The sequence below is a fragment of the Triturus cristatus genome, chromosome 12 (genome assembly GCF_964204655.1).
Source record: "Triturus cristatus chromosome 12, aTriCri1.1, whole genome shotgun sequence".
NCBI classification, from domain to species: Eukaryota; Metazoa; Chordata; class Amphibia; order Caudata; family Salamandridae; genus Triturus; species Triturus cristatus.
In genome coordinates, this window is record NC_140595.1 from 174162355 (window position 1) to 174177596 (window position 15242).

Below are 15242 nucleotides of genomic sequence, written 5' to 3' on the forward strand. Positions count from 1 at the left end.
GCTCGTGGCCAAATTGCATACTTTGCCAGGAATTTTTTTTTTCTATCCTTTTAATTTTTAGGTCTTGCCTGACCCAGCGCATGCGTTGGTCTGGCGAGACTTTTAGTGAGGGCTTCAAAAAATGCTAACATGGCCGGTCTAAAGCTTGTGTGCATGTGCGCGGGAGAGCGTTTACAAGCAGAGGCGCCATATGGCTTTCCTCGTCATGCTCATTAAGCGCATCGCTCGCCGCGCTTAGCTGTTCCCAGTGATCCAGTATTTTCACGGCCGCGCGTGAACATCCACAGGCGCAAATGATATTCTAGAATGCTTATTTATACGCGTGATCATATCAGCCTTGTCATCGTTTAGCCGCTCGCTATATGCTTGACATTTTAAAGAGATTTACCAAGCATGCCACTAATATTTCATGCACAGTAACATTTCTGCCAATTTTGTCCTCTGCCTGTCAGTTGATAGCTTGAACCAAACGTTGGAAAATGTTGCCCCCGTAAGAAATACATAATTCCTCAAATTTTTACTAAATCGCTCTCACTTGTTTTCTTTTTACTCGGAAAGGTAATCCAAATAATCTCCCGCTCCTTGCCCGTGTTAGAGAAGTTTTTCTTTTTCTTCAGAGTCATCCCAATGCCATCGAGGCGGCCGTCCATTAAAGTCACTTGTGAAGCCCTGGTGCGGAGTACTGAGCGACCGCTAGATGCCGCAGCCGGCTTCCACTGGCTCCACGCTCTCCCTCTTTTTCTTTATCGGACCTCCCCCCTGCCCAGGTAGCTAGGCTGGAATGCTGTAACGTAATAGCATGGGCACAACGAGGCCTCTCCCTCACGGCCGCATCTCCATTACCTGGCGAGTACCAGGCCCATCCAGGGCTGCCTCCTCACTCCTGACCATGCCCTCTCTTCACCTGCGGCGGGGCACCCTCTCCAAAGGCAGCCACTTGACTGTAGGCAGCGGAAGACCTTCCGCAGGGCAGCAGCACCTCCTCCTACTCTAGTGTCTTATTGCAGTTCAAAACGATGGCTGCCAAACTCTGCCCCACATCACTACAGAGGAGACAGCGGCCTCATGTTGTCCAGCTCTCTCACAGCTGGGATGCCGACATAACACTCTTACTCTCCCTGCTACAGCCACTGCCTCCGGTCCGCAGGTGTGCATGCTTACCTGGCAGCCTGCTGTACTCAGTCATCCGTCTCTCCAGGCATTTCCTTTGTGCTCCCATGAAAGTACAATGCACGGCACAAGGCTCTGCCGTCCTCCACCACCTCCTGCCGGTATCCTCATCACCGTTGGCCCCCTCTGCTGAACTGAGGGTGCAGGTGCACCACCAATGCGAGAACCATCATCCTCGCATTTCAGACTGCAGCAAGCTGGTGGTGGTGGTGCCTCTGGCATGGTTCATTCTTTCACCCTCCACGCAGCATTTCGGGTCCACAGCCTTTTTTTCTTTTTGCGTGCTTGTTCGTGAGAGGTCATTGCACATCCTGCCGTGGCTTAACATTAATTAAAAACACTACCCGAAGCTCGTGTTTCCTTTGTGCTCGTTCAGCGAGTAAAGCCCCTGCCCGAACGATGACAACTGCGCGCTGCATAGCAATCGAGTGAACTAAGTCCTCTTCAGCCAAGCGCCTGTCGAGGACGCTGTGTAACTCTCACTACTTACGTCAGCGGCTGTTCAGTGCCTGTCCCTCACCTCTTCAACTACAACTGAGTTACAACCACACTCATTTGTAGCCCTGTTTATTGAACACTGCAATGTGATTTGTATTGCTTGTCTGCAAATAACAGAAACAACGGACAACGGTGCTCTGCATTAATACCCCAGAAAATAAAGTGCCGCTTGTTTAAATAATGCAAGAGAGCGGGATCTGTGCCGCATATCGATGACCTGACGAATTGTCTGCCTCACAAGCAGAACACTGCTTTGTCCCTCTCTGGTTAGGGACGGGAAAGAGGGACAAATCTGTAGCCATGAGGGGAAGGGGGTTCAACACTCGTTGGGCTTGTCTATCACTTAGTGTGCGATTGTCGCCATGCCAACGCCACACTCTGTGCGTTTGACTACCATGGAAGAAAGACGATTCTTTCTCTCTTCTGTGCTACCTTAATTTTCCGGTTCCTGTTCAGCTCTGCCGTGCCTGCCTTCCTGATATTACATTTTAAAGTGATTTTATGTTGTTTTATCAAGAGATTTTTTTGAGACTTAGAGGGTGTCGAATTTCACTTAGATAAACTAGTGGCAATGATGTTTTAGATCTTGTGAAGTTCCAAAACTTTGATCAAATTTCAGATGTGCATGCCTTTGCAGAAAGGTAACTTTTTAAAGAGATTCTTGAAGGATTCCAATCATAGACTGGTACACAGTGCACTAGAAACACAAGTGCTGCTGTCTTGCGTACTTTCTTGCAATGAAAGTGCTATGTAATAACAATCACACTGTTCAGTAGTTTTTATATTCCAAAGTTTATTAGTTACGGAGCATAAGGATGCATACACCTCCTCCACCAAGGATTTCTCGTAACAAAACCACCTAAAGTTCTGTTACATCAGCTACATGGAATCTCAAGCGCGAGCAAGCTGTTTCGGTATTGAGATTCCATGCAAAAGGAAACTTACCCATATACTACACATCTCCCTTCTTTACAAAAATAATATAACAAGCATTGGCATAGCCAATAGGTCTCGCCTTTGGGACCTTCTAAGTGTTTAGCCATGCAACAGTTGATGTTGTTGCACAGAGGATATTGTGCTGCATAACTAAATACTTATAAGGTCCCAAAAGAGAGACCTACTGGCTAAGCCAATGCTTGTTTAACTTTTTTTTCAGTCATTCTTGTGGGTTTAAAATTGGCCTTCAGGTCACAATAATTCAAAGTCAACAGTATCCTTTCTTTATGGCTGCAAGAATCACATTTTCTTTGATTTTCAGTATACGTAATGGGGTTGCCAAAGGTTTCCAATGACACCTGCATGCCTGGAATACCAATACTGTCCTATTAAAAGGATATGCAAAGGTTAATCTCCTTTGAAAATTTAAAAAAAAATTTTAAGCCTATGGCCTCCATTCTGCACTTTGAGGTCTTGACTGATGCGAATTTAAAAGGCACAATAGAACAGCAGGCTCCACATCCTCAAAGACTGCAGAGATTCCTACAGTTCAAAGGATCATGGTCACAGGAAAAAGAAAACTTGGCATTCTCAAGAAGTTATGTACTAGGAGTGAAGCCTATGCCCCCAGAAATTTTAAACGTAACATCCCTTTTGTTAATCAAATGAAAAGAGGGCTAACCTGTATTTTTGGTGTACTGATCGCAGAGCTTCCAACATTGAAAAGAAAACAAATAAATAAGAAAATGTGGTGACTCAACCCAAGTAACCCTAGGTGGGGTGGCTTTCCAATTGCCATCAATTAGAAAAGATTTGTCCAGAACAGAATGCAGAGGCAAGGTCCAGTGTCATAAGCAGCACTGCTATGATCAGGCTCATGCCTTAAGATCAGGTTTGCATTCCTCTGAAATAAGCGCACAGATCAGAAGATTGTATTAATTAATTACTTTTACATACCTGTGTCATGGCCTGTGCACCAGGGAACCCACTGATGGCATTCGTGCCCTCAGTCTGCCCATCCAGCTGGCCATCAGCTACCTGTATTACACGATACATCACCTAAAATTCACAAAGACAGTATAGGATTTACATTAAAGGCGTATCACAACATCATACAAAATACAACAGAGTTGCTCAGAAAACAGTATTTTTTTTTACATTTATAAGGCGATGAATGTGAGGCCAGAGAGGATCATTAGAACCTAAAGAGATTCTTTTTCTGCAAACTTATAAGATTCCAATCATTGTCTCCCACTTGCTTGGTTCATACAGATGAGCTCTGGCTCTATTCATTTTTACAGTGTAAGTGAAACATGTGGGCACACGCAAACTATGATGTACATCAGTCTACATTAAGTTTTCAGATGGCAGAGAATTAAGGACTGATACACAAGTATTCACACACTTGCCCAAAAGAACCTGTTAGTCTCCTTCGAAAAAGCTCTTTCTGAAGGATATTTTAACACCAGATTCCACAGACAGTAGTGACATCACGCACCCTCTGATCTAAATGAATTCACAGGAAGTGACATCATTTGACCTTTGACCACGAGTCTTCGAAGAATGTAATGTCACATGACCTTAAGCCTGATAGCATCAAAATAAACTACAGCTCTGATATTTCATGATAACTATATGATTAATATAAAAACACAAATACCTGTTTTGGGTACCACATATATTAGGGTGCTGAATGATATGCCAGGGGAACTCTCTCCTTTTTGTAGCACATGAAAAATTAAGTTTGTTTGCAGCATGCACAACAAAAATGTCAATAGGTGGAGAAGATAAAATGTTAATAAGCAAAGATGTTAATAATAGTTTAGTTAGTGATATACTGTTGACTTAGAAAAGCTGGCTGAATGAAGTTTCTCATTATTACAAAGTGGAGCATAATGTCTATCCAGTGGTGAAGAGTAGACGAGATGAGATGACACTACATTTGGACTGCATGGAACGGGAGGCCATTTAAAAAGCAAATAAAATACTACAACAGGGCTGAGAGCATTGCATCTAAAAACAACCAAATGGTTACTCTTCATAAATTGTCAATTACGTTTTAATTTTGTGAATACGGATCAAAAACTAAAGAGGGCAAGGGTTCGGGACGGTGAAGTAAAGCTAGGAAGACTGCAAATGTCTCTCAAGTAGATTGCTAAGAGGTATCTCCTCCATCACAGGAGAATTCCAGCATCACAGGAGAAGAGGAAATAGAGAGTTAACCACCAATAGTCTTACCTGTGCCCCACCATTCTCAGTTCTGAAGACATACTTGATGTTAGGGTCTGAGAAAGTGGTTGCAGACTGGATACTGGCAATGGCAACGCTGGTTGGATCTTCACCGGTCGCCACTGCACCTCAAACAAAAACAACAGACTAATAAAGTCAGGCAACACCACTGAAGATCATACTGGATCAACTGCTGGGAAAACCACTAATGGAAGTCAATTACAAGCAAATAAGACTCAACCACACTTTCCAATGGCCTTTTCTGGGTTACAGCATATAGGTAGCAGCACAATGACCAATACAACCAATTCAGCTAGTGGAAACACCCTAAAAATGCACAGTAAAACGTTTTTGTCTATTTGGTACTTTCAAGGAAACCAGGAAGTAATAACCTTTTTCATTAATAATAGCAGAACCCACTGAGCCAGCTACCTCTCTTACAAAAGCAAACCAGAATTCAATCTTACATTTTCTTCAAACAGAGGACAAACATTACACAAGTCTGCTTCAGTTGGCACTTGTACACCAAAGAAACAATATCTCTTGTAAAGATCCCAGTTTAGAAAAATGACATTCAGATAAATTACATTTCTGTGGTTACAACTATTGGAAAGCTATTTCACATCTCACTGAAAGAATAGCTCTGCAGTTTGACACTCAGACACGGGCATGACTCGGAAAAGCAATAATTTCTGCCCCTTGCATCCACTTGAATGGCACCAAGTCACTCAAAAGGAATTACTTCTACATGGCTTTATCCAGCTAGGATAAATTGGAGGGTGACCCAGCCTTTTATTCCCTTTCAAGACTATAAAAGATGCACCACACAGCGGAAAACTCAATTTACAAAAATAAAAATGTACAAGGTACCAGTGCAAGAATTAAAAAAAGAATTTGTTATAGGTTTGCACTACTCTGGAAAATCTTCTACCAAATTGTTTCACTCTAGTAAAATTCACATCATATTTACGTTTTTCCTTGCCTGGCATGTGGCTGACACTAGCCCAGCACAAGCAGCTTATCCATAAATTGCCCTCCAGGGAAACGAAGTGGCTCTGCAGCAGAATCTGTCACGTGGACAGTATAACTTGCATCTAGCTTTACTGGGGAATTAAGTTTTTGGCAAAACTCTAGTTTTGCCATTATGAGGCACCTACATCTGGGCAGCACCGGCCATATTTGAGATACCCCTTAAGTGTCACGGCACTCCTGTCCTTTCTGGCATTTTGGAGGCACAGCAGTCAGAAATCACATAGGTGGGACTGTACAACCTTGCTTTTCTTAATAAGAATGCTCATGGGTTGAGGGTAGGGTGCAAAGACCTTAATGAATATTTCATAACATAATTTTTTGTTTCTAGGAACTCAAAATGCAAGTGGTTAACCCTTTTGCTGCTAGGCCTTCTAATTCCCCCCAACTCAACCCCCCCCCCCCCCCCCCAGCTAAGCGTTTTTTGAGATATTTGGGGTAGTTTGCACTTAGGCCTTGTAACTTTTTGTCCACATAAGGTATTCATTCCCACATTTCGTCCTTTTCTTCCATCATCATAGGGATTTTAAAGGTACCCAAGGTTTGTAGATTCCCCTGGAGGGGGACCTAGAAATTAGCCAAAATACAGCTACATTTTGTTTTTGTAAATGGGCGGGAAAGTGCGGCAGAAGAAAATGTGATTTTTTTCCCCTGCAAATGGTATACCGGGTAAAAAGCAATTCATTTGGTAAGATATAAAGAGTGGAAAAAAGGTATCAAAGAAACCAATGTATTTCCGAAATGGGAACACAACATAGAGTTCAGAAACAGCAGCTATTTGCACATCTCCGAATTTGTGGGTACCCATACTAGCATGTGAATTTTAGGAAATTTTTCAAAGTGACTTCTTTTTTACACACTGCCTTACATTTGGAAGGCAGAAATACATAGAAAGTCAATATGTAATAACAGTTGTTATACAATTCTGAGTTCCCCTAAGTCTTCCGATAAAATGGTACCTCACTTGTGTGGGTAGCCCTAGTGCCCGAGACAGGAAACGGGACCAAACACAACGTGGATACACCACATATTTACAGAGAAAACGGACCTTTTTTATCAAAGTGCCTAGCTGTGGATTTAAACCCTAGCTTTGCCGGCACCTAGTAAAACCTAGCAAACCTATACATTTTTGAAAACTAGACACCCTGTGGAATCTAGGATGGGGTGACTTGTGTAGCTCTCACCAGGTTCTGTTACCCAGAATCCCTTGCAAACCTCAAACTTTGTAAAAAGAAAAAGAAAAAAAAACAGTTGTGGCTTGCGTTTATCCCACAACCTTTTCCTTCTAAGAATTCGCTGCAAACCTCAAATTTAGCTAAAAAGTCCCATTTTCCTCTAATATCTGTGTGGGAAAGTTGCGGGATCACTGCAAGGCACAAATCTCCTAATACTCAGCATCCCCCTCAGTCTCCCGATAAAAATGATACCTTACTTGAGTGGATGGGACAAGTGCCTATGGAATGAAAGGCCCAAAATCAAGTAGAGATTTTGTGGGGGTGGGGGTATTGGGTGTGGCCAAAGCAGAACAAAAAGGGCAGTTTGTTATACGTTTTTAGGCTGACGCTACTTTGGGCACCCACACAAGTGAGGTATCATTTTTCTTGGGAGACCAAGGGGAATGCTGGGTAGTAGAAAATGTGTTCCTGCGCGGTGATCCTACAACTTACCCACACAGAAATATCAGGAAAATTTGACTTTGTAAGTAAATTTGAGGTTTGCGGGGGATTCTGGGTAAGAAAACGCTGGGGATGCATGCACGCCACACTGCCAAGAGTCAGGACAGGCACACCACCATCCCCAGACACCACCAGCCAATCACTATCCACGCACACCGCCAGCCAAGTGCCATCCACAAACACTGCCAGCCAGCACCACCCACACACACACACACACACACACACACACACGGCTGGCCAAGCACCACCCACACACACACACACGGCTGGCCAAGTGCCATCCACACACACCGCCAGCCAACTGCCATCTATGCACACCCCCAGCCATGTGCCATCCATGTACACTGCCAGCCAAATGCTATCAATGCACACAGTCAGCCAAGCAATATCCACGCACACCACCAGCCAAGCAGGGCCGGACTAGGAACAGCAACCAGCCCTGGCAGATTGCTGCTCGACCGACCCTGGGAAGTAGGGGGCATGCTAGTAAAAAGCACCGCTCCCGCTTGTGTTACTGGGAGCAGATATTGCAGCACTGCTGCAAAACCGGCATCCAGGGACAAAAGCACACCCCATGGACAGAAAACATTCCCCCACACTTCTGGCCCACTGGGGAAATGTCTGTGCCCGCTACGGCCAGTTCAGACCTGCAGCCAAGCACCATCCATGCACACAGCCAGCCAAGCACCAATCTAATTACACCGCCAGGGAAGCGCCAATCTACAAACACCGTCATCAAGTGCGAGTCCACCCACACCATTAGCAAAGTGCAGGTCCACACACACCGCCAGCAAGATGCCAGCCCAAGGTCAGTTAAAGCAGAACATCAGCCATACTCTAGTTTATCCACTCACAAACTGACCCTGGTTTCTAGTGGATTTCTGCCCCGCCTGGGTGCAGATGAGAATAAAAATATCAATGAAACAGACGAAATGTGTGCCTAAAAAAGACAGGGGTGACAAATGCAAAAACAACAATTGATGGACAGAATGCAGAACAATGTCAAACATTCACCCAAGTACAGAGATATGGGCATAAGTCCATAATTTTTTTTCTCCCCCATGCTATTCCAGTTTGAACCCAGCCATTTGCAAATCAGTCTTGACCCTGCACCCAATGGGAACAGTCCAGCCCGAACTGCCAGGCCAGGTCCTCCCTGGACTGGAAACAAGCATCCTAGGACCGATTTCTGAGTTTCACCCATCATCAGCCAAGATAGCTTGACTCCAGTAACATGGAGTACCGGACCCACGTCTGGGCATACCTGTCCCACTCGGGGTGACAAATGCAAAACAAGCATTGGAATAGCCAATAGGTCTCGCCTTTGGGACCTTATAAGTGTTTAGCCATGCAACACTTGATGTTGTTGCACCATGGATATTGTGCTGGATAACTAAACACTTATAAGATCCCAAAGGCGAGACCTATTGGCTATGCCAATGCTTGTTTAAGTTGTTCCCGCGCTATCATTTTGCCGCGAACGGTAGTGCACTTAGGCAATGTGATTGCAGGCATTTTGAATAATAATTGTAACGTGAAATAAAAAAAATGATGCGATTTAATCTGTGTGAATTACATTTTGCCAGGGCCAAATGTCAGTTTGCATGCGTGTAAAGTGCATGCTCAGCAGCTACTGTTGAGCATTAATAGATTCTGGTGTTGAGTCAACAGACAACACTGATATTACCACACAGGGCCTTTGTCCATCTTTGGACCCAGATGGGAAATAGGTTTTCAGATCTTCCATTCTAACTATTTGCTTTACAGGAGCCGAATTTGATGTACTCGATAACATGAATTGGACTTCAAAGGGAAATGCGGACCTATTGCTTAGGTTATATCTGCTAGGGGGAGAGAAATAAAATGTCTTCTGAAACACTTCTCAAACACTTCTCCTAAAACTAAAGCTAATACACAGTCTAGCCGACGGACCACATCCTCTCCCCAAGAGAGGCATGGCAGAGGTTATCCTCCGAGGAGATTCAGTGCGTAGAGGGGGCAGAGAGAACAGCGGGGGCTGCTGGCCGATCAATGGCTGTCACTCACTGACCAGCAGATATATGCAGTAGGCAACCTCGGGCGCGCCTGCAACTGGGGCAGCACTAGCCGAGAGAGCAAGTGCCACAACTGGTAAGCGGACGGGGCGCCAGGGGGAGTAATTATGAGACTCCATCAGACGCCGTGGGGAGGGGTGGGGGGGATTCAGAGGATGCCGCGATGAGGGCTCAGTGACACGCCTTGAGCACGGAGACTAAACCCACAGTGCAAATAGATTTACAACAAGCCGTGAATTTGATTTTAAAAAAAATATGTACACGGGGTGGCTTAATGAAGACCGCAGTGCCGACGGGAGCATATCAAGTAGCGAGGTGTGGGGAAACCCACATGAGGAGCACAATAACAATGGCATGTCTGAGGGGCTCGATGCTACCAATACAGAGACAGCGCATGCGCTGTCTAAGGTCCCGCGAGTGGTGCGCGCGCACTCACACGCAGATCCAATCTTCACTTTTCAAACACTGCACTTGTGCTTGTGGTGCGCCGCTGCGTGCTCCAGCAAGGTGGATGCCGCAACAAGCACGATTGCAGGGCTTGAAAAAGTAAAGAGTGACGGCTAAAGACCCTCCTATGCAGCGCATGCGCGCAGCGTAGGCGAGACCTAAACAACAATTGATTAACAGAATGCACAACAATGTCATACAAAAAGGGAGCGGCCCTTGCCTCTGGAGCTTCTTGCTGGCCTGCCCATAAACATATCCCTGGTGCCTAGGGGGCAGAAAGCCTTTTTCGACGGTGGGGAACTTAGCATGCCCGTTCTCGGCAGCCCCCACCCAGACGTATAAAAAAAATAAAAATAATCCCTGGTGCCTAGTGGGCTTTATACCCCGGGGGGGGGGCAGATTAGGGACTATTGCCCCATCTGCCTCCTGGGTGAGGCAGAAAGGCTGATGCAGTTTTTGTGGGTGGGGGGGAGGGCATGCCTATTTTGGGCAGCCCCCACCCCTAAATCAAATTGTAAAAGAAATCCCTGGCTTTTAGTGGGCAGAAAGACTGGAAATTAGCTGGGGGTGGTGGGGGCATTGACCTGCAATAAATCCTGGGCTTCTAGTGGACTTTCTGCAGAAACACTGTTTTGCCAAAACATTATGGCGGAAGCACAGGCCCTTGCCCAGGTGGCCGCTTCCCGTTCACTGGTACTAGTGGCTGGAACGCAGCTTGGGGATCGCCCTCCTGGGGCGATCCCCAAGCAGGGATCTACTAGGGAGGGGTACCATTGGAAAGGGGAAATTCTCCCCTTTCCAATGACACCTCTTCTGACTTTCTACGTGCTCGGGGAGGAAGGTGGCTGAGATAGCCCCTTGAGCACGTAAAAGGGAAACTGAAAGGAGCCTATGGGCTTTTCAGGCTGAGATTTGCAATTTGCAGGTTTCTTTAGCCAGCCTTTGCGAGTACACTTTGGTCCCATTTTGCATTCTTAAACAGTTCTCATATGCCGGCTTGTCAGTGAGTGACCGCTTTTTTCTCTACAACGGACCTCTGCCACATACTGGGTTTTATTTATTTTGCTTGAAACAGTTCTAGGTCATCAGCGTGTGACGGCTTCTTTCTTTACCGTAAGTGCACTTCGGCCATATCCTAGGCTTGCTGTTCTATCTGTTGCTGCTCTTGGCCTCTTCCCTATGCACTCCCCATCGGTTTTGTGGCCTTAACACAAGCAAGCCCGCCAGAGCAGCTGACCTTCAATAAAAGCTGCTTAATGGCCTCTGCTGCCGCCGGCCCTATATACCACCGCTGATTGCCACTCCCTTTCACCAGACAGAGACCCACTGGTTTCATAGCTTCATTTACTTGTCACATCTCAGCAGCGCGGTCTGATTTTCCTTTACACCACGGGTACTCATAGTACGGCCCGCGGGCCGCCAGCGGCCCGACAAACCTTCCGTGGCGGCCCGCGGACCTTGCAGACATCGTACCGGTGGTTTTTTTTTTAAATAGTGTAAGCAAACACCACCGGTTGCAGCAGTGCAGACTCCAAGAGACTCTGCTCTATGTGGGCCGGGCGATTCCAGCTCTAGTCTGAGTGGAGATGCAGGGGCGCTGAGAAGAGGTTAAATAAAACAAAGCTTAGTAGCAGTAAATGGTCTTTTAAAGACCTGTGAAGTACTCTGGTGCGGCTGTGTGTGCGCCCCGGAAGCTATCTCAGCCCGTGCTGACACACACGCGGGGTGTGGTGACAGAGGGTGAAAGTGGATGGCAAACTGCAGAGGAAATCGAGGGATGTTGTATAATGAAGGGGTAAATTGCTAACTTGGTATTAAGTGTGCCAGAAAGTAACATGGAATAACCATATCATTGCCAAAACCAACTAGGTGATGATGCATGTGGCCCTGCATTTCACTGGAATTTTCCATTAAAAAGAGTCATGCAAGCTATGTCAGGGTGTCCTGTTAAAAATGATGGGGAGGATAGAGCAAAAAACTAGAAAAGAGACATTACATGGAGAAACGCAGTCACAGGCAGGAAAATAAGGTAAAGAGAAAGAGGGACACAGATGAAAAGAAAAGAGACAGCAGAAGAGAGAAAGAGAAACAGAATGAGAGAGAGAGAGAGAGAGAGTTAGAGAGAGAAAAGTTTGTTTTCCAGTTACAGCCCATCAACAAAACAAGTAACACAATCACAGACATAGCAATCGCCAATTGGAACATGAAGATAATGGTGTGTAAAATTTGAAAGCGAGCACAAACATAAGTCCTGTGTTTTAGTACAATTAATTATATGCGCTTTGATCCAAGCTGTGAATTACAGGGTGACAGAGGACAGCAGGGTGTGAGAGCCAGGTGAGGTGACGAAGGGTAGCAAGGAGTGAGAGCCGGGTGAGGTGACGGAGGGCAGTAGGGAGTGAGAGCCGGGTGAGGTGACGGAGGGCAGCAAGGAGTGAGAGCCGGGTGAGGTGACGTAGGGCAGTAGGGAGTGAGAGCCGGGTGAGGTGACGGAGGGCAGCAGGGAGTGAGAGCCGGGTGAGGTGACGGAGGGCAGCAGGGAGTTAGGGCCGGATGAGGTGTGCTCTAAGAGCCTGTGATGTGATGTTTACCGAGGCACAACGACAGATAGAGACAGAGAGATAGACAGAGACAGGGACAGACTGACATATACAGACAGAGACATATAGAGACATATAGAGACGGATAGAGACAGATAGGGGCAGAGACAGATAGAGACAGGGGCAGAGAGAGCTAGATAGAGGCAGAGACAAGGACAGACTGACAGAGGCAGAGACAGATAGAGGCAGAGACAAATAGAGGTAGAGACAGAGAGACAGACAGCGATAGAGAACGAGTGAGAGAGACAGAGATAGAGGCAGGGACAGATAGAGACAGACAGAGACAGATAGAGGAAGAGACAGACAGACAGACAGATCGAGGCAGAGACAGGACAGGGGCTGACAGATAGAGGCAGAGACAGACAGAGACAGAGAGACGGAGAGGGAGACAGAGAGAGGGACAGGGGCAGACAGAGGCAGAGACGGAGAGGGAGAGGGAGAGAGAGACAGATAGAGGGAGACAGATGGAGGAGGGCGACAGACAGAGGGAGAGAGACGGAGGGAGACAGGGAGACGGAGAGAGAGAGACAGAGAGAGAGGGAGGTAGATGGAGAGAGGGATAGAGATAGAGAAGGAGACAGACAGAGGGAGGGAGAGAGAGAGCGAGGGAGGGAGAGATAGAGCGGGGAGGGAGAGTGGGCGAGCGAGCGAGCGAGCCAGACAGACAGACAGACAGACAGAGAGACAGACAGAGAGAGAGATGTGTGTATGCCGGGTCTGGTGGCTCAGTGGACAAAGGCGTCCGCTGCAGGGGCCTGTGTTCAACCCCATGGTCACATTTTTTTTTGTTCTAGCCCCGCCCCCTCCCCCACTGACCCCGCACTCACCGGTGCGGCCCCCGGCCACAAACCACACTGTAAATTTGGCCCCTGAGAGAAAGTTTGTGAGTACCCATGCTTTACACGATAAAAGAGCTTTTGATAACCTTGCAGCAATATGAAACTCCCTTTGTTGTCGGTGTTCTATACATCTCTGGGAGGGTTTGCGGTCTGGACTCCTTGGCTCTCTGGTTCTAATGCAGTCAAATTGCAGCATCGATTGAGGATCCATAGTAGTGGGTTCCTTCGCTTGGTGCTGGTGTTGTACGTCAGGACAAAGGAGACAGCCGCCCCTTTACTCAAAGTAACTCGAAGAAATGTCTTGCCAGCCTCATGGATGCGCTCCTCACCTCTCCACCCAACGTACACTTTCTCCTGCTTCACCATCACTGCACAGCATGCAGAAAGAGACGTATATCAAGTGCAAGACACCAACGGGCTAACGTGTGAGGGATGAGGTGTCTTCACCAGCTTCAGACATCACCCCCTTTGCCCCCACCTCCTGAACACTCAGTGTTCTGCTTCTTCAAGTGAATTGCTGTGTTTTTCAGATAATCAAATTGTTGTCAGTCTAATTCCTCTGCACATTTTGGCAATGTTATAACACAACATGTTTTATATGGTGTGTAAATATGGTATCCTTTATGGAAAATGCCTAGAACATTAATTTCTCATTGCAATTAAATAGCATTCAAACTTGTCATGCTAACATGCCATTAACAACGTAACGAAAGTACAAACCCAATGTATGTTATTATAACATTGCAAGGGTCATAAAAAAAGGTCGTATTATCATTTTTAAAAATCCCAAACCCCTAACACTTTCACTACGTCCGTGAATTGTGCGCATGTTTGCGTGGGGGAAGGGTGTTTAGATCATCTATTTAAAGACATTTGTTTACGTGGGGCAGGTGTGAAATAGCGCCCACTTCTTAGAGACCAAACATCATCTGTCTGCAATGTACTTGTGGTCTGTAGCCGCATCATTGTGCATCAGTCGCCCTGACACCATCTTTTAATATCTACTTGCTAGAAGCTGTGCCCCATCACTCTGCGCCTTTCTAAACTGACACCCTCCCGTCTGTGCCACGCTTCCCTGTATTCGGCTGCACCTACTGTCTGTCCCTTGAGCCCTCATAAAGAGATAAGAGCATTTCTTGTGCTGAATTATCCAAAGATAAAATTTATTTGAACACCTTATTACCTACTCATATCTTGCTTTTATGGTTTGAAATTAACTTACCGAATAAAGCTCATTTGATTTGATTTTACTCATATCTGAAAAGAACAAAAGTGTAAGTACTAGGTATACATTTTCTGATCACCCACAAAAAAGATTTTAGGCACCACGGTTGCCTAACTCCCATCATTTCTGAGGCTTGTTTGTGGCAAAGTCACTTTCCTTTGCATTTCCGAAAGGTTGCAAAAAACCTGTTGCAGATGAATTCCTGCCGTTTCCACGTTAACGTCGTAGTTCATGAATGTTGGCCCTCGAGTGGTTAATTCTGTCATCCCAGACGAATCTGCCGTCACTTAACAGGGCGTCCACAACTCAGCTGCAGCAAATATTGCATAAGCGATTACTAGAACGCATCCAATGGTGAAAAACTCTTCGTAAACTAATAGATTCATACTTCAATCATACGTTTTTTGGGGGAATTTTTATATAGCGAGAACCTGAGTGCTTTACAAGAGCACCAGTTACATTACAAAAGGACACATTCATTTAATTTTCTTTTTAGGCACGGGGAGATTAAGTCATTTGCCCAGAATGACAGGATGTTG

At 46.0% G+C, this 15242-nt stretch overlaps 1 protein-coding gene across 3 annotated transcripts in view; it reads right to left on the reverse strand.

Annotated features, from left to right (window-relative positions):
• USF1 (upstream transcription factor 1) overlaps positions 1 to 15242 on the reverse strand; it is a 140417-nt gene that overhangs the window by 65131 nt on the left and 60044 nt on the right. For all 3 annotated transcript variants that reach the window (XM_085639049.1, XM_085639051.1, XM_085639050.1), the window contains 2 exons: positions 4843 to 4955; positions 3562 to 3663 (listed from right to left, as the gene is read on the reverse strand). In XM_085639049.1, coding sequence (XP_085495175.1) covers positions 3562 to 3663; positions 4843 to 4955 — 215 coding nt within the window. The remainder of the gene's footprint in view (positions 1 to 3561; positions 3664 to 4842; positions 4956 to 15242) is intronic.